The following is a 23,662-nucleotide window of genomic DNA, read 5'->3' as shown; positions in this document are numbered from 1 at the left end:
CTGCGAGCGAGCCAGCTATGAACCTGGGCAATGGGGTAAGTGCCCTGGAAGCAGGAAGGAGAAAGAGAGACTTTTGAAAGGTGGAATTATCCCCAGCTCTTTTCTCCGGCAGCTGAACAAAACTGGTTCACAGTTCCATTGTGGGCAGGGAAGGATCAGTTATGGGGGAAAGTTTCCTGGTGGATCATAAAATTGAAGCATTGGATGAGACCCTAAGAGGCATCTAGCCCAACCTGCTGTGATGCAGGAATATGCAGCTGTCCCACAGGGGGACTGAACCTACAACCTTGGCATTATGCTCTCACCAACCGGCCTATCATGAACACTGAAACTAATCAAACTGTAAGTGCTAGGGCCGAATGAGCACAGCAACTCATTCCCATGAAAATCTGTTGCTGAAACTGAACACCTCCATCTTCCCAAAGCCATCTAAGTCCTTTCCTATCCAGAGCCTTCCCCAAGCAATCGGAGGACTGTGCCAGTGTGAAGGCAACCTCTCCTCCGCCTTTTCATGCCTCTCCTGGTCCTGGGAGACAAGGGGGGAAGGGAGATTGTCGCAGCAGGAGAGGGAGAGGTTCCCCAACCCGGTTGCAGAAGACCCCAACCCCACCAGCCTCTTACTTCCCCTGGAAGCCGTAGTAACTGCCCAGGATCTGCTTGTACTCCTCGTGGGCGCAGAACTGGATGGCGGCATACGGGATCACGCGGACCATGGGGCAGAGTTCCCCCGCCAGAGGCCTGAAGAAAGCCCTCGTGGAGGTAGGTGCGGTAGATCAGGCGGTAAGCCTCCTAAGGAGAGTGGAAGCAGAGTCATTGGAAAGAAGCTGAGCGCATAATCGGAACCGGGGCTCTGGGTTTGACAAACTACAACTGTAATCCCAAAAGGAGGTTTTGTTCCAGAAGTGGGGTGTGCTGTGGCGTCTGTCTGCCTCCCTCAAGAGACAATGGAGTGTGCTTCTGGGGGTGAAGCCAAACTGCTGAGTTTTGCAGCACCCGGGACGCAGGCCTGGGCAGTGTGCATGGAGGTCCTGGGTCACCAGACGACAAGACGCCCCTCTTGGCCTCGCTGGGGGAAAGCAGAGCAAGATGTTTGGTACCAGCTTGGCGGGCAGGAGTTGCCGGAAGGAGGCAGACAAGGCGCTGTCCAACCACCCTTAGGGACTCCCCTCAAGATTTGTGTAGCCTTTTCTACTCCCAAAGATGTCCCACAAGGACCAGAGTCTTCTTTCTCCTAGAAAGGCTCCTTTCCCAGGTGGATGGGCCTTCCCTCTACAGAAACTGCCTTCTTGACCTCTTGGTCTCATCCACTCCATCCGCTGGAGCCTGTCTTCGCATGCAGGGAAGCCCCTAACTCACTGAGGGCTTGAGACCCATCGGCTCCCCCCTCACCTGGTTTAGCCGGCCAGTCAAAGCCGTTTCCTGGGATTGTGGCCGCTGTTGCCTGCTGGCAGTACCTAGCAGCCGCAGGTGAGAGCTGAGTGCAGGGTGGGGCCAGAGGTGGACCAGCTGCCCCTGAAAGAGCATGACGTGTCCCCCACCAGAGAGACTGCCCTCCCTAACACCCCAGCAGTGGGTGTACAGGTTAACAATTTGGGGCGGGGGGACTTTATTATTGTAAGTGAAAAAAACAAAGCTGCTCAGCTAAGCAACAGAGCAAAGAAAGGAGTCTTACCTTGGCAGAAAACCGATTTGATGATACTGAAAGAGAAAAGCAGAAAAATTAAAGCAAGCATACTTTGACTCATTTGCAGTTACAAATCAACTCATCCGCTAACACTCATGGATCAATGAACTAGGATTTCTCTAAAAATCAGATAAGAGCCCTAACTATTTCTTTCAAAGCTCTTTATCAATACTAGAGTCTAGAAGGATTGGAAGACTACTGGTCAGCCGCATTCTCTGGTGATTTACACTTAAAAAACAAACAAAACCCCCCACCAGAATTCTCCCCTGCTCTCCCAGTTCCCCCACCCCATATAGCTGTATTGGTTATCTCTTATGCAATTTGCAAACACCCCAAAACAATTCTCCCCCCCCAACCTCAGTTTGACTCTGCCTGCTCCCAATTATCCCAGCCAGGAGATAAGCCACTCTAAAGACAAGCAAACAAACCCTGAATCAAGCAAATCTCTTTCCAGCAAAAACTCATTGGAGGATTAACTCTCAAAACAGAAATATAAAGAGAGAGCTTTTAATCTGAGCTGCCAAACCAGGCTTTAAGTTTGGGGGATTCTCTGCCCTGTCGATGGAGTTGACAGTCCACAGCATTAAAAACAGGGTTGTCCACCTAATTACGGTATGTTTTCCCTGCCTCCATTCTCTCTCTCTCTCTCTCTCTCTCTCTCTCTCTCTCTCTATATATATAATAATCTATATATATATACTATATAAATTTCCACAAATTTAACAAAAATTCCAACACATACTATTTTTTCTTCAGTTTATCAACTTCCCATTCCATTTTCTGCTGTGCTTCCCCCCCCCCATCTCATTGCTGGACCAATCTTCACTCCCTATATCATAACCATAATACAAACTTAGTTGGTCTCTAAGGTGAACGGAAGGATTTATTATTATTATATATTATTCTTGACTATGGCAGACCTACACGGCTACCTACCTGTAACCATAATACAATAGTCACTAATCATTTCTTGTTGCTCATAGCTCAAATCCTGCTGTGAATTCATCATATCATAATATTTCTTTAAATAGTCAAAAAAGGCCTTCCATTCTTCCAAGAAACAGCCATCATTATGTTCTCTTATTTTAGCTGATGATTGATTGATTGATTGATGGATCGATTGATCAATTTCCCTCTGACCTCAAGGCAGTTCACAACATGAAACCATGATATACGACTTCCGGCGGGCGACGCCATCGCGGGCGGTCGTGGGTTGCCTCGGCAGCGAGGCGACCAGGCTGGCCCGGCGGTTGGAGCCCGCTACCGCTAAGCGGGGGCTCCGGTTGAGGCACGGAAAAGAGCGTCCCACGCCTCGGGCTCCCCGGCGGGCCCGCAAAGGCTCCGAACCCTTCCCTCGTTCCCCCTGTAAAGGGGAGTGGGGGTGAAGGGACAACGGAGCCGGGCCATTAGGGGACATGCCCCAACCGGGTCAGCAAAGCGGCGGCCGCCGCCCGCGATGAGCGACATCGTTCTCCCTGCAGGAAAGAAACAAGGAAGCCCGGTGGCTGTGAGTACATGATCGGACTTATTTTTCGCATTTAACGATCCGGGAGGTATTATGGAAAGGAAGCCTGCCTCCCTCCCTTTGGTGGAAAGAAATAACTGTTTTGAGAGACTGCTGTTACAGTGATGGTTACAAAGTATTGTTTTTTTGACAAGTGAGACTATTTAGACCTCCCTGTGGGGGAGCAAGACTGTGGAGAATATCTCTTTTTTAAAATTATATTCTTTGCGCCCTGGCTCCAGGGAAAATGGCCTGCGAAAGCTTGAGATTGAGTGGAAAACTACTGGTACTAAGATGGAAAAAGACTGAAATTGAAACTGAAATTTGATACCAATGCCCGCTTCTGCCATGCTGGGTTTCGTTTTTGAGTTGGTTCTAAACCACGGATTGACTGATGAACAAAGGATTACTTTTTTGAGACTGGAACTGCTTAATCAGAAATTGGTGATATTGAACCGGGGACATGGCAGAAAAGGTATTGCCCACAGAGGAGACTTTTCAGGACATGGCTGCAATGGAAGAGAGCCTTGGCAAAGAGCTGAAGGGGATGATTGAAGAACAGAGCAAAATGGCTTGGCGACTCCGGAAAAAAGAAACGTCCTTTGGGGGTGGCGACCCAGGACGGGAAAAGAAGAATGGATATTGAATCGGAGAAGCTGGAAGAAGATGATCTGCGTACCCTGATGCTCTATGCAAGGATGTTGTGGACTTTGTCTGGATCTGTGGACTTACAAGACAAGAGGACAATTTGAGGAGTGGTTCCGGAGTAAGTCGGAGAAGGAAAATGGTTCAGAAGGGGCTAGGGTGAATTGTATTAAGGGCAAAGTAAAAATGTTTTATTACGGTACCCTGAAGCCGATGTGTCAAGATTTTAAGTTTTTGAACTAGAAAAAGGGATATTTTGATTTCTTTTTATTAGCAGCAGTTTAAGGGAAAGAAGATGTCTGTTATGATTTGATTTAAGAATAATACGTTAAGACATGGAGTTTTGTTACTAATTATTATGAAGTTATAATATGATCTGATTTTTAGTATTAACAAGTGGAATATTATTGTAAACTAAAAATAAGATTTTAAGAAGAATGTTTAGTCTGAATATTTGAATGAATTAAATTTTTAGAATGTGAAGTTATTAAAGTAGAATCTGGAATTGGAGCCGAAGGAGAGAAGGCAGGGGAAGTCAACTGTAATGATTCGACCAAGAATTTTTTTTTTGTATTTAAACAAGAAGAAGAATCGTTGGTATGTTTGTATTTGTTCAGTTTTAGTTGTGGTGGGTAAGTGTTGGGTTAATGTTGGTGAAGGTGTTGGATTGTTCTTTGTTATGGAAAAACCAATAAATTCTTTATAAAAAGAAAAAAAGAAAAAAAAGAAACCACGATATACAAAACACAAAATGAAAGTAAGAACAAACCAATTATTCTCCCCCCACCTATGATGTTGTGTAGGCTATAGCTCTTATTTAATTTCCTGCTGCCAGTTCTCCCCAGTCCAATGCAATCTATATATATAAAAATGTTGCCATTGTGTGCGCGGCGGACACTGATGTTCTCCGTAACCGCTGGACCAAAGCACATCAAATTAGTACAAAGCATAACATGACCATCGAGGAAGGATCTGGCATAATAAAATTTTTAAAAAACCACACCTGTCATGCCTAAATATAGAATAAAGGCAAAAAAAGTGGCACGCCTATTATACCTCACCAGCAAAAGGAATGAAGACTCCAACAGCATCCAATAGAAAGGCAGATGGCCCATCGACATTATCAGACCTGGCCAGAGCAACAATGCCTGTGCCCTCACCTAAAATGGCCGCTGCAGCTTCGCATGCTCCAAGAAAAGAAAAAAAAAACATGGAGCAGGAGGCATGCCTGAGAGGTCGCACTGAGTAAGACCAGCTCTGAGGGGATTGTGTCGCTGGGGTGTGTGATTTTGGGATCTGGGTAATTTTGGGACTGGGGTGGGGGGAGGAATGCTCTTTAAGGTCGCCAGTGCCCTCACTTAAAATGGCCGCCGTACTGTTTTTACATGAGTAGAATGTGTTCTTTTATGTAAAATGCATCTCTGGGTTATTTGTGGGGCATAGGAATTAGTTCATTTCCCCCTGCAAAATATAGTCCGGCCTACCACATGGTCTGAGGGAAAGTGGACCGGCCCACAGCTGGAAAGGTTGCTGACCCCTGCTCTAAAGTGACAGGGAAGAATGAAAACGGAGTTCCAGAATACTCTCGGGGTCAGGAGAATTTTAAAAAGCAAAAAAACCAACAACACAGCAACGCGTGGCGGGTCAGCTAGTGGTATAATAATAATAATAACAATGTATTTTTATTTATACTCTGCCGATCTGACTGGGTTTCCCCAGCCACTCTGGGTGGTTTCCAGCACATATAAAAATACAATAAAGCATCAAACATTAATAACAACAATCTGGCCCAATACAGAAAAGCCACAATAACTTTTAAAACAAACAACTTATATCAAATAAAGCAACATTCAGTAATCCATTATCTCACAGGAAACAGTAAAATTAAATATCAGCATATAATAATTACACAGTTTACACTCATCAGTTACAATATAGAATTACTAAACTATAATCAATAACAATAACGGCAAGTCTCAATTCATAAAATACCACAAAACATAGAAAACCCTTTAAACGTTCAACCTGAGAAGCAAAGACACACAACTTATAAAATTATAAAAAGCTGCCCCACCCAAAAATACCTTGGAATATGATTTTCGTCCTGTCCAGAGGCGCCACCGCAGTCTTGGCACCAGCGCCGGCAAACGCCCCGGATATCAGGGAGTTGAGGACGCTCCTTCTCTCCTGGGCAGCCTGGAATAGAAAACCAAAGGCAGGTTGGCAAGGAAGCAGCCTGGAGACTCACACGCCACTTGGCTGGTCACCTAGGGCGAGCAGGAACCGGCAGGCGAACGTCTTCCTTGCTGGCTCCTGTCCGCCATAGGCGATCAGGCCTGCCCCTTTCTTTCACACCTTGAGATTGCAAATCTATATGGATTTATGTGGGATTAGTAAATTTACCTGGTTTAACTGCAAGGCTGTTCTAGGGCAGCATTTGCCAACCTGGTGCCCCCTCCAGATGCTCTGGGCGCTTCATCCCTGAAGCTCTCTCCACCTACAAGCCCACTTCAAGACCAGCACTCAACTCTTTTTTATTAGTCGTACCTTGGTTTTCAAACGCCTTGGGAGTCGGACGTTTTGGCTCCCGGATGATCAAAAACGGAAGGGGTTATTCCGGTTTTTGAATGTTCTTTGGAACCCAAACGTCCGACGCAACTTTCGCAGCTTCCGACGGGCTGCAGGAGCTTCCTGCAGCCCATCGGAAGCCACGCCTTGGTTTCTGAACTTTATGGAAGTCGAACGGACTTCTGGAACGGAATCCATTCGACTTCCAAGGTACCACTGTATTATAGTTTTTATTAAGTTTTCAATTTTGCATCTCAAAATAAACATCTTACAATCAGGCATAGGCAAACTCGGCCCTCCAGATGTTTTGGGACTACAGCTCCCATCATCCCTGACCACTGGTCCTGTTAGCTAAGGATGATGGGAGTTGTAGTCCCAAAACATCTGGAGGGCTGAGTTTGCCTCTGCCTGTATACATTTGATGACTTCCCTCTTTCCCCTTCCATGGCTCATTTAGTTTATCCACCATTCCTGCATTTTACTCTAACCATTGTATTCAGTTCTCCTGTCTTACATATCTCAAGTATTTGTCATCCTGTTGAATTCTCACGCTGCCACTGTTCTCAGCAAGGCCAGCACTCACCTCTGGCAAAATCGGCACGTGGATTTGAGGCTCTACATCTTTCTGCTTGAAACCCACTTGGCCTCCCGCTGCTCGACCATTCCCCATACCAGGCTCAGGGGCTGCCCAGGAAAAGAACCAGACCTCCTGAGGAAGAGAAGGGGAGCGGGGAGGAATTAAGGACAGGAGCTCAAAACCTAAATCGGATGAATGTGTTAGGAAGTCAAGGAAGTACCCTACTTTGGAACAACAATGACAACAACAAAAGGCTCCCAGGGCAGCTAACAAATTACTCAAGAAAAAGCTTACAATCTAAATAGGCACAGCACAAAAAGAAAATGAGCTTGGAGGGAGGAGGAAAGAGGAGTGTTCCTGCACGCCCCTCTAACTGGGTTGGCCCCAGCCACTCTTGGCACCTTCTGATGAAATGTTAAAAATGCAGTAAAACATCAAACATCGAAAACTCCCCTGTACAGGGCTGCCTTCAGGAAGTTGTGTAGTTGTTTATTTCCTTGGCACCTGACGGGAGGGCATTCCACAAGGCGGGCGCCACTGCCAAAAAGGTCCTCTGCCTGCTTCCCTGTAACCTCACTTCTTGCAGTGAAGGAACGCCAGAAGGTCCTCGGAGCTGGACCTCAGTATCCAGGCAGAACGATGGGGCTGGAGACACTCCTTATATGTTTTCATATATATGTGTTTGTGTATTAATGTTTATTTGTGTTTTTTATTCTTCTTCTCCCCCTACCCAATACTTCCAGCTATTTCTATTTAAGCTGTAATCTACCTTGAGTCCCTGTTAGACAAAAAGGCAGGATATTATTATTATTATTATTATTATTATTATTATTATTATTATTCACACACAGCTGGGTAAGGAACTGACACATCAGTGGATGGCTAGACAGACAGACAGACTTGGAGAAAGAACCATTCTTCTCTTGAACTACTAATTTCACTTTGGGAAAAACAGGCCTGTGGTCACAACACACCCCTCTGCCCCTCCCCTCCCCTCCTTCATCCCTTTTCCATCCTAGCTTATTTTTGGCCGCGAAGGATTGCAACGGGAAGCTCCCAGGCCAGAAACGCTCTCTGACATCCCACTTTCAGCAATGCACAACTGCACAGAGAGAGGAGGAGAGGAGCGGTGGAGTCACCGGAACTAAGCTCAAGGTCGAGAATGAAAAACCAGGACAGGGGCAACACAAATCAGGTTTCAGAGCAGCAGCAGAGCAAAAAGGACCGCACCCCTGCTCCTGGACAAGAGGGACTTCGACTTGGGTTTTTAAAAAAACATGCACACAAACATCTCCATGATTAATGCAGCACATATTACAGACCCTCCAGCATTTCTCTGATGAAAATAAGAATCATTACTGAGGGCCTTCTCGGTGGTGGCGCCCACCCTGTGGAACGCCCTCCCATCAGATGTCAAGGAGATAAACAACTATCTGACATTTAGAAGACATCTGAAGGCAGCCCTGTTTAGGGAAGTTTTTAATGACTGATGTTTTAATGTACTTTTAATCTTTTGTTGGAAGCTGCCCAGAGTGGCTGGGGAATAAATATAATCATCATCATCATCATCATAAAAATCATAAAAGTTGGAAGGGAACCCCAAGGGTCATCTAGTCCAACCCCCTGCAAGGAAGAAATCCTTGGTTGTCCTATTCCATCATCATCAATGCTTTTTTTCTAGAGAGAAAAACCATGCCAGTACTGCATACACCTGAGTACCCCCAGAAAAAACACTGAAAAAAGAATAATATTTCATTATTTATACCCCAACCCGTCTTACTGGGTTGCCTCAGGCCACTCTGGGAGGCTTCAAAAATGTATAAAAAACATAATAGAACATTAAACATTAAAAACCTTCAGATGCTTAACTCCTTGGCTAACTAACGAAGCTGAATTCTGGGAGATTCGGGACAGATGGATGAAAGCCTTTCTTCATGCAACACATAGTTAAACTATGGAACTCCTTGCCACGGGAGGCAGTATGATCACCAACCTGGATGCCTTCAGGAGAGGATTGGATTAACTCACAGAGGAATGGCTACTAGCCAATAGGGTTATGCACAGAGGGAGAAAACTTTCCGAATCCCAGATGCAGGAGGGAGGAGGGCTCTGGGGTTCAAATCCTGCTTGCGGGTCTCCCGCCATGGGCGTCTGGTTGGCCACGGTGAGAAGAGGATGCTGGCCCCTGGGCCTGATCTGGCAGGCTCTCCTTGTGCTGTTTTTATTACTCACCCGCCCCTCGCCCTCAAGGGCCAGGGCTGCTCACAAGCATCTGTGCCAGCTTTCATGCACTGGCTGGAAACCTTTCTATTCCGCCAGGCAGCCTGTGGCAACCTGGTGCCTCTCGGCTTAGCCTACCTCGCAGGGCTGCAGTGGGGATTAAATGAGGAGGGGGAGGAGGAGAACCACATACATCGCTTTGAGCTCCTTGTGTAGGGCAAAAGGTGGAATGAAATTAATTCCCTGCAGCACAGAACTCTGGCAAAGCAGGAACCAGTGGTTTTTCTTCCTGCAAACAACAAGGCTTACTTGGGTGTCACCAGCTGCCCCACTTACTGAGAAGGGCTGAGGACGGCAGGCACAATATTTTTCATATTATTATCATCGCTCAGAGCTTCGGCTTGAGTGCCTGCCAAGGAGAGACGGCGAGATTATGTGGGTGGGAGTAGTTTGAGCTAACCGCCCGGCTGCTATCTTAATTCTCCCGCTGCAACTTGAGCAGGAGAGATCTTAATCTCAAGCACAGGACATTATTACGCTTGCCAGAGCCGCGTGCACAGGGTTAGAAATTCAGATATATCAGCTAATCGCCAATCGGCACCTTAAATCTAGTTGCGTTCACCATGAGAATGTCCAGGCACATTTTTACTTTTTTGCAGTGACCTATTTATTTATTTATTTGTTTTATTTCTATACCACTTTATATTTTAAAGAGAAGAAAAAAAATCTCCAAGTGGTGTACAATGCATTAAAACATCAAAAAGAACAATCCAGAATAAAACAGCTCAGTTGGTAGAGCATGCGACTCTTAATATCGGGGTTGTGGGTTTGAGCCCCACGTTGGGCAAAAGATTCCTTTTGTTCCTGTGTGATGTTTTATTATACTTTTATATATGTTGGAAGCCTCTCAGAGTGGCTGGGGCAACCCAGTCAGATGGGCAGGGTATAACAACAACAACAGTTGTTGTTGTTGTTGTTGTTGTTGTTGTTGTTGTTCTAGATGACTCTCGTGGTCCCTTCCAGCACTATGATTCCTATGATGAAACTCAAGCTTCAAGGAAAAGATTTCAGATCCTTCTCTAAGGGACACTTTGCTTTCCCCATATTTATTTGCTTACTTAACTCTGGGAAGCCAGTGGGGTGTAGTGGTTAGAGTGCCAGACTAGGACCTGGGAGATCTGGGTTCAAATCCCCCCTCTGCCCTGAAGCTCCCTTGGGGACCTTGTGAGTCAGTTCACAGCCTCTTAACCTCCCACCCTGAGGAAGGGGGGTGAACTGTGTACTCCTTTGAGAAAAGTTGGGAGATAATGAAGTTAATAGGCCAGCCAGAGGGAGATGCTGGGTGCCAGACTGGCTCCCTGAGATCTCCACGGGGTCACAATTGGACCCAAGCCAGCCGCCAAACGCACCTGTTGCCAGGGGGGTTTTCTGGTTTTTTAATAATAATTTTTATTAATTTTTACATATATTTTAAACATAACATTCAACTTATATATAATATAAAAAGCATTTAGCCACAGCACCTGAGACTTCCGTCCTCCTTCACTAATGGTTTTCCCACTTATTATCTAATACATTGGTACCTCGGGTTACAGACACTTCAGGTTACAGACTTCGCTAACCCAGAAATAGTACCCCGGGTTAAGAACTTTGTTTCAGGATGAGAACAGAAATCGCACAGTGGCGGCAATGTGGGAGGCCCCATTGGCTTAAGTGGTGCCTCAGGTTAAGAACAGTTTCAGGTTAAAAACGGACCTCTGGAACAAATTAAGTTCTTAACCCAAGGTACCACTGTACTGCATTTGGGGATTATAATTATTACTATTAAGTCCTAATCATAGATCAACAATTTTTTAAATTATACTTTGCAATAATTGATAAAGTCAACCTTACAAAACTTCTTGCAGCCCTACTAACGAAGTTAGTTGTTTACAATTGTCTTTCAAGTATTCTGTAAATTTATTCCAGTCTTTCAGGAAAGTCTGGTCTTGCTGGTTCCGAATTTTCCCTGTTAGTTTCGCCAACTCGGCATAGTCCATTAGTTTCGACTGCCCCTCTTCTTTCATTGGTATCTCTCGTTGCTTCCATCAGTGGGCTAGTAATATTCTTGCTGCAGTTGTTGCTTATAAAAAATGGTCTTTTATCTTGCTTATGTATTTCATTACCTACAATGCCTATTCAGAAGGCTTCTGGGGTTGTTGTTTTTTACAAATGTATATTTCAACATTTTTGGAAGTTTTTTTATAAATCATTTCCCAGAAAGCCTTCACCTCCTTACAGACCCACCACATATGGTAAAAAGTAGCTTCCTTTTCTTTACATTTCCAACAATGATTACTTGTTTTATACATTGCCCGGGGGATTTTGAACACTGCATGCAGCCCGGCAGGTTTCCTCCATCCTTCTCCCCCACCAGCACCTTGAGGTGCCCAGCACCATCAGCTCCCCAAAAATTAAACTGGAAGAAACCAGTCCCAAATACAGAGAAAGGAACGGAAAAGACACAGGTTCCCCCCACAAATTTCAGCCGGAAGAAACTTAACATGAAACACACACAGCACGGGGAGAGAGGAGAAATATCTTGCCTGGGTCCAGAGGTGGGCTCGCGGCAGGGAAGATCCGAGAGGGAGGTTGGCAGGAGAAAGGACACCCCCCCACACACACACACTTGGCACCTCAAGGAAATGGACGCAATTGACCTTCGTTGCTCAACGCAGCACAGAGACCTGCCTTTGTCCGTTCCAAGGAGATCTTCCTGGCGTGGCTCGGCGTCCCGGTGAGATTAGACAAGTGTGGCCAGCCTTTAAATAATATTAACAGCAATAAATTAATGCGTTGCTATTGCAAAAAGGGAGATTCCGGTCCAATGTTACGAAGAACTTTCTGGGGGACTGACAGCTGGTCAACGTACAGTTGTTATCGAAATTATCCAACCGCCATTACAAATCAGGTTTATTATCAAATTTTACAGACTGGAGGAGCCAGTACAAGTTGCAATTTCAGCTGAATTTGGGGAAACCACTGGAAGCATCCGTTGTGTTTGAGCTATTCATTGCTTTCTTTTTTCTCATTGCAAACAGCTAAAAGTCTGGAAATTTTGATAATAAGCACAATTTGCAATGGGGGTTGACTAATTTTGATTACCACTGCAGATGGGACTCTTTGTGCCCTTAAGTCGGCCAAAAGATGGATATTGATTCACTGGAAAGATAATACTATCCTTCGTTTGAGGGAGTCTTTAGCTGTGATTCCTGCAGTCCCTTCCAACTCTTCTACAATTCTATGCTCAGTGATTAGAGCATTTGCATCCAGAAGGGTCCCAGGTTCAACAGGGTGATGCAGTAACAACAAAAGCTAATGCTACTCTAGGCTGTATCAACAGAATTCTAGTGTCCAGATCAAGGCACGTCATAGTCCCCACTCTGTTCTACCTTGCTCAGACCACACCTGGAATACTCTGTCCAGTTCTGGGCACCACGATTTAAGAAGGATCTTGACAAGCTGGAAGGTGTGCAGAGGAGGGAGACCAAAGTGATCAAGGGTCTGGAAACCAAGCCTGATGAGGAACAGTTGAAGGAGCTGGGGACGTTTAGCCTGGAAAAGAGGAGATATGAGAGCCATCTTCAAATATCTCAAGGGATTTCACATGGAAGATGGAGCAAGCTTGTTTTCTGCTGCTCCAGAGGGTAGGATTCGAACCCATGGCTTCAAGTTACAGAAAGGAGATTCCATGGACAGCAGTGAGTCCAAAATGACCCCCAGGCTGTGCACCTGGTCATTCTGGGGCACCATTACTACACGAAGGACAGGGAGTCCCCCACACCCACCCACCCCCCTGTCCCCCAAAGCAGCACTTCTGTCTTGCTGGGATTCAACCTCAAGACAGATCAGGACCAGTTTCCCTAAGAGATCACCTTACCCTGCAGGCGCCCACTCCACCTCTCCGAAAGGCAGAGCTGATTGTCACAGGCAACCCATTCCGCGCTACCTAATACTTCCTCAAACCCAAAGCCAGCCATAAACCTCAGGATTCAAACAGAAAGGGAACCAAACCACATTTCGTTTTTGAAACTGGAGTGGTAAGACTTTAAATACATCAAAACCAGCAGCATAGCAACACTCCTTGGAATTCAGTAACCAAGCAGATTCTCTATAAAACGAAGAGGCATTTTTCACAAGCCAACAAGAGAGGGTGAAACTGGGCACAGAAGCTTTCAGCTGTTTATTATTATTATTATTATTATTATTATTATTATTATTATTATTATTCAATTATAACTTGCCACACTGGGATTTGCAGAAGATGCATTATACCAATTTCACTGAAGGTTTTTAACATATCAAGCACTAAAATCCAAACACACTTCTGAAAAGATAACAAACAGCAATATATTATTACAAAGCACAATTTATAGGTAAGAGAAAAAGCAAAAGAAGAGAAGAGGAAAATTTTATTTCTTTCCTTTTATAATCTTCTTAAAAATGTGTTGGGATTTTAGTGTTCAGTATCTTAAAAACCTTCAATAAAATTGTTTTTTAAAAATATTTTTTTTCTTTCCCCCCTCTTTTCTATATAATTGTGTTTTATAAGGAAATTGCTTTATACGGAGTCAAACCACTGCTCTATCTAGCTCTGTATTGCCCACACTGACTGGCAGCAGCTCTTTGCCATTCCCAGTGACAGACCTTCCCAGTCCTATCTGGAGGTGCCGGGACCTGAACCCGTGATCTCATCCACGTATACAGATTTTTTGGGTTTTTTTGCAACCATGAGATCTAGAAACTTGACAAGTTAGTGGTTAGAAATAGTGGTTTATATTGCCCACCAAGGAATATGCTAACCCGGTGCTTCTGAAAGGGCGGCAGGAGAGGGTGGCAATTGTGCTGCAAAGATTCAAGGACAATTAAAGAAACATTTTAACTTTGCAGTGTAGTACAGCATGGTATCGTATCAAAATAATTATACAGTGGTACCTCGGGTGTGTACACACACACACACACACACACACACACACCCTAGAAACAGTATCCATGCCTCTCTTCAAGAGCATTAGCTATTCTTCTACAGTTACCCACATCATATTGTTGTGAACAGGGATTTTCCTACAAATGTGGAAGATCAGAAAAGAGAAAGGCTTCTTTGTGTTGATGAGTGTTTGTTTGTCTCAGATTTGAGCTAATATGAGATTACCTGGCAAAAAAAAAAACCACAAGCTCACACCTCTCACTGAGTTTATATGTAAGGTAAGTGCTTTTTTTGTATGCGTCCCCCAGAAAAAAGCACTGTTTTAAGGTTCATATGCAAGAGGCTCGCTTACAATTATATTTTGGGAATGATGTGTGTCCTTATGTAGCTGTATTGTTTAATACTTTCTGGGTGTCCCATGATAAAGTAACTGTGCTCTACGTTACAAATCAAACACTGCCAGAAGTTGTTTCTTTTTGTTTCCCAATATATTTCTTATCAATAAAAAAATCCAGTGTGGCATGAGCAAATTTTTATTCTGAAAGCTCGAGAACCACTGTGCTGACACCATAAGATACAAATCAGTAACGATTAAAGGTAAAGGGACCCCTGACCATTAGGTCCAGTCGTGTCCAACTCTGGGGTTGCGGTGCTCATCTCGTGTTACTGGCTGAGGGAGCCGGCGTCCAGCTTCTGGGTCATGTGGCCAGCATGACTAGGCCGCTTCTGGTGAACCAGAGCAGCGCATGGAAATTGCACATTTATTCAAAATCCGGCTCAAACTATTTCGAGCCCCAGATTGGGCAAAAGAGTTGCAGGGGGTCTCTTCCAACTCTACAACCCTGTGATTCCATTTCCTTTAACTCCGCAAAATTGATGGTCTCAATCCAGCGACACCAGTTTTCCAAAGCCTGCTGCTCCCCAGGGTGGGTGAAACTGCCCACTTTGGGAACCTCTGGCTCAAAGCATCGATTTGGGTGCATTTCTCTTTGCAGCCACAGTAAGTAAGATTTCCTCCTGTTCTCTTGGGACCAGCCTAGGCACAAGTTCAACCACGTAGAGAGAAGCCCTCACCGTTATTTCTTCTAAAGGGGTCAGCCTCTCCACCACCCCAACAACTTTTGGAATTTTTTCCCAGCTGGGAGATCAGGAGCCAGGCTCTTCCATTGTCTCTCCACAAAACCACAAAATTCTCACTGCCCACCACCAAGCAGCGAAAGGATGGTGAAAGGAAAACCTCTCTTCGCTTGCCCACTCCCCACCTTGGCCAAAGGGAGCTGGCTGGCAAGCTGTAAGATAATCCCGAATGGCTGTTTTCCCAAAAAGGCCTGACCTATTTCTTTTTCCCTTGGGGAAAAACTCACGAGCTTAACAGGTTTCCTCAGACTTCGTGGAGATGCCAGACCTTGTCTCTCCTGAACTGAAAGGTGGAAAAAGACGCAGAGCCAGCTGCTTTCAGAGGAGTCTGCCTTCATCTCTCTGTGCAAGTATCTGATTCATATAATGAGGACCAGCTGGCTTCACAGGAGCCCACCCATGTCTCTCTGCGTGAGTCTCCGAGCTATTACTGTATTTGTAAGATCAGCGCTCGAAATTAGCCAGGCGCTAATTTGTCATTTCCTCAGATTTACTGTTAGGGAGAGCAATTTCACGGAACATGTTAAAACAGTAAAATGTTGCCTATTGCTAATAATGTGTCCAGACTGGACTACTGCAGAGTGCTGTCTGTGGGGCTTGACTTGCGCTCAACCCTGAAGATGCCTTTGAGGCACCGATTCGGCCACTGTGAGAGCAGCATGCTAGACTAGCTGGCTCTCCTTTGGCATGATCCAGCCCTTCCAATAATCATTCCCCTTCTCCAGGGGTGAGGGTCCCACTCCCAGGGGCTTAGACCCAGCTAACTTCAGCGGAGTCAACCAGCTTTCTCTGCTAGTTTATCCTCTGTTTGCTGACCTTGTCTGCCTATCAGGGGAGAATTCCTGCAGAGGTCCCTGCCTGGAGGTCTGTCCAAAACCAGAGTGTTCAAAGTCTACCCGCTGGGCAGCTCCTTAGGCAAACATACTATTGCTCTTCAAGATTCTGCAAAGTCCTCTTTGCAGCACTGCAAGTAGCAGGTCAAAAAAATCAGTGCTCCCTAGCTGTTTTTAAGGATTCCGGTGGAGCCTCCAGGCCAAAAGATGTGGGACTTTTTAAAAAGAGAGCAGAACGGCAATGTTTCGGTCCCGAGTTCAAATCCCCGCTCTGCTATGAAATTATCCCCTGCAGCCTCAGTTTTTCCACCCACACTTCTATCAGCCACATGAAGAGAGAATTCCTTGCCTACCTCACAGGGCTGGTGTAAAAAGTGATGGAAAGCCTTGAATCCCAAACACCTGGTCATAGAATCTTATAATTGCAGATTGGAAGGGAGCCCAAGGGTCATCTAGCCCCACCCCCTGCAATGCAGAGGGTTGTTATTTTACCAGTGCAAGTTTTCTTGAAAAATAGGTGCTGGAACTCACTTTGAATGCCTCCCTCATGCTCTTAAAATGGCAAAGGCAACATCCCGAGAGGCACTAGAACCAAGTTCAAGCTGAAAAAAAGCCTTGCTTTTGCCCATTGTGGGGCTTGAACCCACAACCCTGAGATTAGAGCCTCATGCTCCATCAACTGAGCTCATCCGTTGCCAGCAGGCGTTCCACACAGGAAAGCAAGCAGACTGGCAGGGGGTAACTCCTTTCTGCCACTGCCATGTTATACACTAAGGACTGGACGCCTTCCTTCACATTGGCGAGACTGGAAGACGAGTCCTGCTTGGTCGGGGTAAAAGATGCAGAAATCCTCCACCCTCGCCACCCCCCATCTACAAGGTTAACTGAAGGCTGCCAGGGTCCCCGGTTGGTGGTGACCCAAGGCGGGGCCTCCTTGGTGGTGGCTTCCCATTTGTGAGACGCCCTCACTCGTGAGGTGCATCCATCTCCCTCGCTATTAGCTTCCAGGAGAAATTTAAAAGCAAACCAGGCATTTGAGAGCTGCCGATTCCTTTTAGGAGTTGTTATCTGTTTTTCTGCTTTTAATCCAGCTTAGACTACTTAAAGAAAAGAAGCCATTATGCAATTCTTGTCCTAAACTTTCAGTCAATCAATCGCCAAAAGCTTCACAATGGTCCACAAACCCTGAAGTGAAATTATGGAGGTTTTTACAATAAAAAGGCTATTTATTTATTTTGCATATGTAGTTGCACCTGTATTGGTGTGGATCAGGACTTCCCAAACTTGGGTCTCCAGCTGTTTTTTGGACTACAATTCCCATCATCCCCGGCCACTGGGCATGCTAGGGATGGGAGTTGTAGTCCAAAAACAGCTGGAAACCCAAGTTTGGTAAACTCTGGTGCGGACCATCCGTTGTCAACCTGGTGCCATCCAGATGTTTGGGCTCCAACTCCCATCTGGCGCCACTGGCACAGTCAGGCTCTGCCTCAATTTATATACACGGGGGAAAGCAATGCATGTTTGACAGATGGCTGTCAAGCCTCCGCTTAAAGACCTCCAAAGAAGGAGACTCCGCCACACTCCTTGGCAGCAAACCCCACTGTCCAACAGCTCTTACTGTTAGGAAGTTCTTCCTAATGTTTAGGTGGAATCTTCTTTCTTGTAGTTTGAATCCATTGCCCCGTGTCCGCTTCTCTGGATCAGCAGAAAACAACCTTTCTCCCTCCTCTAGATGACATCCTTTGATATATTTGAGCATTGCTATCATATCACCCCTTAACCTTACAAGCATTGCAGCATCTGAACATGGAAGCAGAGCAGAGCCATGGTGGCGAGTTGGCACTGGAAGAAGTTTTCTCCTCCTCCCTGAATTTGCCCAATCAGCTTTCAAAGCCATCCAAGTTGGTGGCCATCCCTGCCTCAAGTGGGAGGGAGTGCCATAGTTTTAAGGACTTGTTTTTATCTGTCCTGGACCTGCCATAAACTTCCATCGTGTCGCCTCTTACCTGCCTTTTCTCATAACTAAAAAGTCCCAGGCGCTGAAGAAACCTTTCCTCCCAGGGGAGTCTGCTGCAACGGATCAGGACATTGTGCATCAGTGCTGGGTTTATCCCAGACCATCCACACACAGTTTTGCTTTATATTAGTTGCTCAGCAACGCATGCCGCCCCACTGTTATTGACTTCCAGAAGGGCACTTTTGCACAACACAGAGATCCCAAACCAGAACATTTGCGGTATAAAAAGTTGCAGGATTTGAGCAAGAAGTTACAGGGCATGCGCCAATTAGGAGCAAATCATGTCTGCCCCCAAAACTATGCAGGGACAGTATCAAAGGAAGGATTCCAAGCGGGATTTTTGGTTTGGTTTCTTGCGCTGAGATGTAGGGCAATATACGAACTTAATTAAGTGGCCACCCTGATACCACCACCACAAGAATAATGTAACCACCCCCAATATCACCATGAACACAAATCCCAATGGATTCATGTTAATTAGGGCTGGGGGGGGGGGCTAACCAGCCCCAGCACAAGGAACTCAGCTGGTCCTTAGGGACACAGGAAGCTTACAGAGTCAGACTGCTCATCTGTCTAGGTCAATATGGTGTACACTGGCTGGCAGTGGCTCTCCACCATTTCATCCAGGAGACATCAACAGAAGTCTAGTGTCCAGATCATGGCACGACATAGTCCCCACTCTGTTCTACCTTGGTCAGACCACACCTGGAATACTCTGTCCAGTTCTGGGCACCACGATTTAAGAAGGATCTTGACAAGCTGGAAGGTGTGCAGAGGAGGGAGACCAAGGTGATCAAGGGTCTGGAAACCAAGCCTGATGAGGAGCGCTTGAAGGAGCTGGGGACGTTTAGCCTGGAAAAGAGGAGACATGAGAGCCAACTTCCAACATCTCAAGGGATGTCACATGGAAGAGGGAGCAAGCTTGTTTTCTCCTGCTCTGGAGGGTAGGATCCGAACCAGTGGCTTCAAGTTACAAGAAAGGAGATTCTGAATCAGTCTCAGGAAATACTTTTCTGATAATAAGAGGTGTTCCCTGGAGGTTTTAAAGCTGAGGTTGGATGGCCATCTGTCATTCATTTGTTTATTATGGTTATAAACCAGCTCAAAAGGCACATCTAGGATGGCTTTCACAAAAGTAAAATATGCATTTAAAACAATATACAGCAAACAGCTTAAGACTTAAAATTAAATTAAACAGACACCTGAGAACCTAAAAGTTTACAATTTGAGATACCATACAGATTGACCCTTTCACCTTGGAAGCTCATTTCGACTATTTTCCCCGCAGACTAATTTGTTCTGGGGAAAACTGTGCCTGCAAATCTGCACACAGAATCTGGCAACCATCCAGGTCGTCTTTTGATCTTTGCCTAAGATGAGGGCATTTAGTTTAGTTTTATCCCAAAGGTCAGTAAGCCTCTCCAATAGAGGGGGCAGTGGTGTCTCTGCGTACCTCGTCATAAAAGGGGTATCTAAAAAATAAATGTTCGGGGCTTCCTATTTCCCCTAGTGAGCAGACGCAAAGTCTCTGGTCGTATGGGACTTTTCCAGATGACCCTTCCAGAACGGATGGCCATCTGTCATGGATGTTTGAGCTGAGATTCCGGCATTGCAGGGGGTTGGACTAGATGACTCTTGGAGTCCCTTCCAACTCTACAAATCCATGATTCTATGACATTCCCAGCCCTATCAAGAGATGCTGAGAAGTGAACCTGGGACCTCAGGTTCACTTTTTTAAAATTTTGCAATCTAGAAACTTGATATGCTGCCTTATGCAGAGCCACACCTTGCATTAGTCCACGTTGCTCAGTATCATCATCTACACCAGGCACGTCCAACAGGTAGATCGTGATCTACCAGTAGATCACTGGACATCTGTGGTAGATCACTGGCTCCCCCCAAAGAAGGTTTGGCTCCCCTTTAAAAAAGCTCAAAACCTTTTGCCCCCTGCGCCCCCCCCCCCCAAAATTGGGCTTTCCTCTTCCCTAAAAAAAGCTCAACAACTTTGATCTGAACCCAAAAAAGAGGGTAGATCGCTGCCAGTCTTTGTGAGTAGATCGCAGTTTCTTGGAAGTTGGCCACCCCTGAGCAGCTCTCCCATTCCTACCTGGAGATGCTTGGGAATGAACCTGGGATCTTCTGCATGCAGAGCAGATGTCCTGCTGGGCTATGACTCTCCTGGTATTTTACTATAAACTCTTCCCATATACTTTGGAGAGGATAACCAGGAGGAGAAAACATCTATTTTCCAGATTTTGCTGAATTTCAACTCCCAACATCGCCCCTGACCATTCCTGCCTGCTGGGAGTTGGAGTATTGCAACACCCGGAGGGCCAATATTTTGCCCAAGGAGACCAAGGATTCCAATAGGTGAATCTGCCTTATTCCAAATCAGGCCATTGGCCAGTCTCTCCCAGTACGGTGCATTCCTCCAGTTTTAAGATCTTTCTTGAGGCTTGATAGCTAAGATTAGTCTCTCAATCTCTGGGTTGAGGGTTCAAGCCCCACGTTGGGTGACAGATTCCTGCATTGCAGGGGGGTTGGACTAGATGCCCCCCATGGTCCCTTCTGACAATACGTTTCTATGATTTTTTTTCCCCATCAGGGAGCAGCTTTTTCAATCCAAAGGACACCAGCAGAGCAGTGTCTGAGGCTCTTAACCTTTGTACATTCCAGCTGTGCCAGAGATATTTCTCAATCTCTCTCTCTCTCTCTCTCTCTTTATGTACTGTGAAACCTCAGAAGCCAAACGCCTTTGAACGTGAATGTTCCGGCTCCCGAACAATCAGAAACCAGAAGTAATTGTTCTGGTTTTTGAACAATTTTTGGAAGCTGATCAGAAGCCGCTCCTTGGTTTTCGAAGTATTCCGGAGTTGAATGGACTCCCGGAACAGATTGAATTCCAAAACCAAGGTACAACTGTATCCAATATAGAGAGTTGTTTTTTTGACACCCATCTGTCTCGAGAAAGTTAATATATACACACCCATATATATATTATACATTTTAATAATAATAATAATAATAATAATAATAATTTATTATTTGTACCCCGCCCATCTGGCCGGGTCTCCCCAGCCACTCTGGGCGGCTTCCATCAAATATTAAAATACATTTAAAATATCACAGTTTAAAAACTTCCCTAAACAGGGCTGCCTTTGCATACACTGATGGTTGGAAGAGGTACAGTATCTCTTTTTTACCTCCAATACTGGCCTATAAATACTTAAAAAATAAATTTGGAGTGGGTGGGAGGAATGCGGAGAAAGGAAGCCAAAACACTTTTTTAAAAACTCTCCCCACCCCTAAAGAAACAAACCTCCTCCCATTTTTTGTCCTTCGAAGGAGCCTCAAAGTTGCTCTCTGCTCCCCAGCCTCAAACTCTAACCAGGAAAGCAAAGTCACCTTCCACGCCCCCCACCCCAGAACTGAAATTTCCCCCAGACCTTGAAAGGTGAAGCCCCCCCCTTTTCAAATCAGGTGGTGGCAGACAAATGGGGAGGGAGCAAAACTTAACCTTTTTTCTGCCCCCCCTTCAAGCAGAGTTAATGTATAAATAAGTGTGTGTGTGGGGGGGGTAATTAACCCCTAGATGCCCACAGAGGACGTTAATTCTCTACCTGTGGGGGGGGGGGAACAAGGCAGAGAAACTTTTTATTTTGGGGGGGAGATACCAGGGAGTTGTTAGTCCGAAGCTTAACATCTGATCTCCACCCCCAACCCACCGAAAAAACACCCATAAGCACCCAGGCTTGATAAGGAGAAATTAGGACCCCTGCCCCTTTTCTTGCAGGGCAGGGTGGGGCACTAGGAAGAGAAACGAGGGAGCCAATTCACTTTTAGAGACAGATCTTTCCTAATGGGTGGGTTGTGGATTTTTTGACAACTACCCCCCTCCCCCCACACAAAAAGGATCTCAGCTCTTGTGAAGAGGCGAGGGACTCAACCTCTGAACCCCCAAAATTGTAGGGGGAGTTATCTTTTCTCCCCCAAAATTCGTATCTCAGAGACCGCCACTTGCCCTTCTTCAGTCCCAAGGGGGGTGGTGGTGACAGATATTAACCATTTGAGCCTCCCTTCTTTCAGACAGCAAGGGGAGCGATTAAGCTCTCTACCCCTTAATCCCCTCCCTGATTTCAGATTGGGGGGAGTGTCACATTTATAAGCCCCCCCAATATATCAGCAAGAACATAAGCCCCCCAACCAATTTCAACCCAGAGGGGAGGGAGGCCAGGAAGCAATCCTTCCCCTCCCCTCAAGTGGGGGGGGGTTGGAATTGGCCTTTAAAATGGGGAGGGGTCAGAGCCACAGACTTTAAGCCCCCTAACCTATTGGAGACAAACTCTGGAGGGGGGGAGCAATCAGCTTTCGACTCCCCCTACCAAAATTAACTCATAATAACATTAAAGATACACTTTTTAAAGGGGGGGGTCCATCTCAGTTACTCCTCCTCCCCCCATTTCCCCCCTTAGGTGAGGAGTGGGGCAGCTGCCCCACGCGCATGCGCGTCCCGCTGCCGACCACGCTGAGAACTCACCCCCTCCCCTCAGGTGCGCTCGCTCGCGCTCCTTCCTCCAGCTGCTTCTGCCGCCGTCCCTGGCCTCCCTCCGGGCTAGTCCCGCCGAGCCACGCCCCTTACGCCCCCGTCTGGGCCAATCAGAGGGGAGCAAGGGCGAAGGGCGGGGAAGGCGAGGCAAGCGGGAAGAGAGGGGAGCGGGGAGCTCCGGCGCTCGCGGGAGTAGCAGTCCGTCTGCGCCAATCCGGGAGAGGCATTGTTGAAAGGAGGCGGGGAGAGTGGAACTGGGGAAGGCAATAGGTCGCGAAAGGCGGCGGGGCGGGGCGGGGCGGGGCGGGGCGGGGCGGGGCTTAGTTTGAGTGGTCACGCCCAGTGGGCGGGGCACAGCAAAGCTGGGAGTAGACTGTGGCTTAACTTCTTTCATTATTACAGTAATACGAATATTACGGTAATTAATAATGAAGTATTAATTTGGGGGAAGGGAATGTATATTGTATTGTATTGTATTGTATTGTATTGTATTGTATTGTATTGTATTATATTATATTATATTATATTATATTATATTATATTATATTATATTATATTATATTCCAAGCACTGAATTACTGTACTACAGGATACTCCATTTATTTATGTGTTTATATTTTATGAAGATTTGCATTTCAACAGCACACTGATTATATTAACAATGCACTTAAAATGACCGCACAAAAATGAATAAGTGATTGCAATGTACACACAGTTAAGCAGTATAAATGTGTGTGAACAATGTTCTTAAAAACAATTGTTAACAATGCCAATAATAATAATAATAATAATAATAATAATAATTTATTAATTCCCCAGCCACTCTGGGCAGCTTCCAACCAAATATTAAAAACACAATATAGCATTAAACATTAAAAACTTCCCTAATGTCTTTCCTATTGTGTTTAGTGTTACTTTTATTGCTACTAATACCAGTGGCTTCCAACATCAAGCTCTGTTCTGCG

General features: G+C 45.8%; 1 protein-coding gene across 1 annotated transcript in view; it reads right to left on the bottom strand.

Annotated features, from left to right (window-relative positions):
* Window positions 1-22,744, bottom strand: part of SLC25A42 (solute carrier family 25 member 42) — a 28,998-nt gene extending 6,254 nt beyond the window's left edge. Inside the window, 9 exon segments of the mRNA XM_033136496.1 lie at window positions 2-44; window positions 622-715; window positions 718-739; window positions 742-789; window positions 1,673-1,698; window positions 5,918-6,029; window positions 6,985-7,110; window positions 11,898-11,999; window positions 22,689-22,744. Coding sequence (XP_032992387.1) covers window positions 2-44; window positions 622-715; window positions 718-739; window positions 742-789; window positions 1,673-1,698; window positions 5,918-6,029; window positions 6,985-7,071 — 432 coding nt within the window. The 5' untranslated portion in view covers window positions 7,072-7,110; window positions 11,898-11,999; window positions 22,689-22,744.
* Window positions 22,745-23,662: the final 918 nt, after the last annotated feature.

The sequence above is a fragment of the Lacerta agilis genome, chromosome 18, assembly GCF_009819535.1.
Source record: "Lacerta agilis isolate rLacAgi1 chromosome 18, rLacAgi1.pri, whole genome shotgun sequence".
NCBI classification, from domain to species: domain Eukaryota; kingdom Metazoa; phylum Chordata; class Lepidosauria; order Squamata; family Lacertidae; genus Lacerta; species Lacerta agilis.
This window is presented reverse-complemented; position numbering and strand designations above follow the sequence as displayed.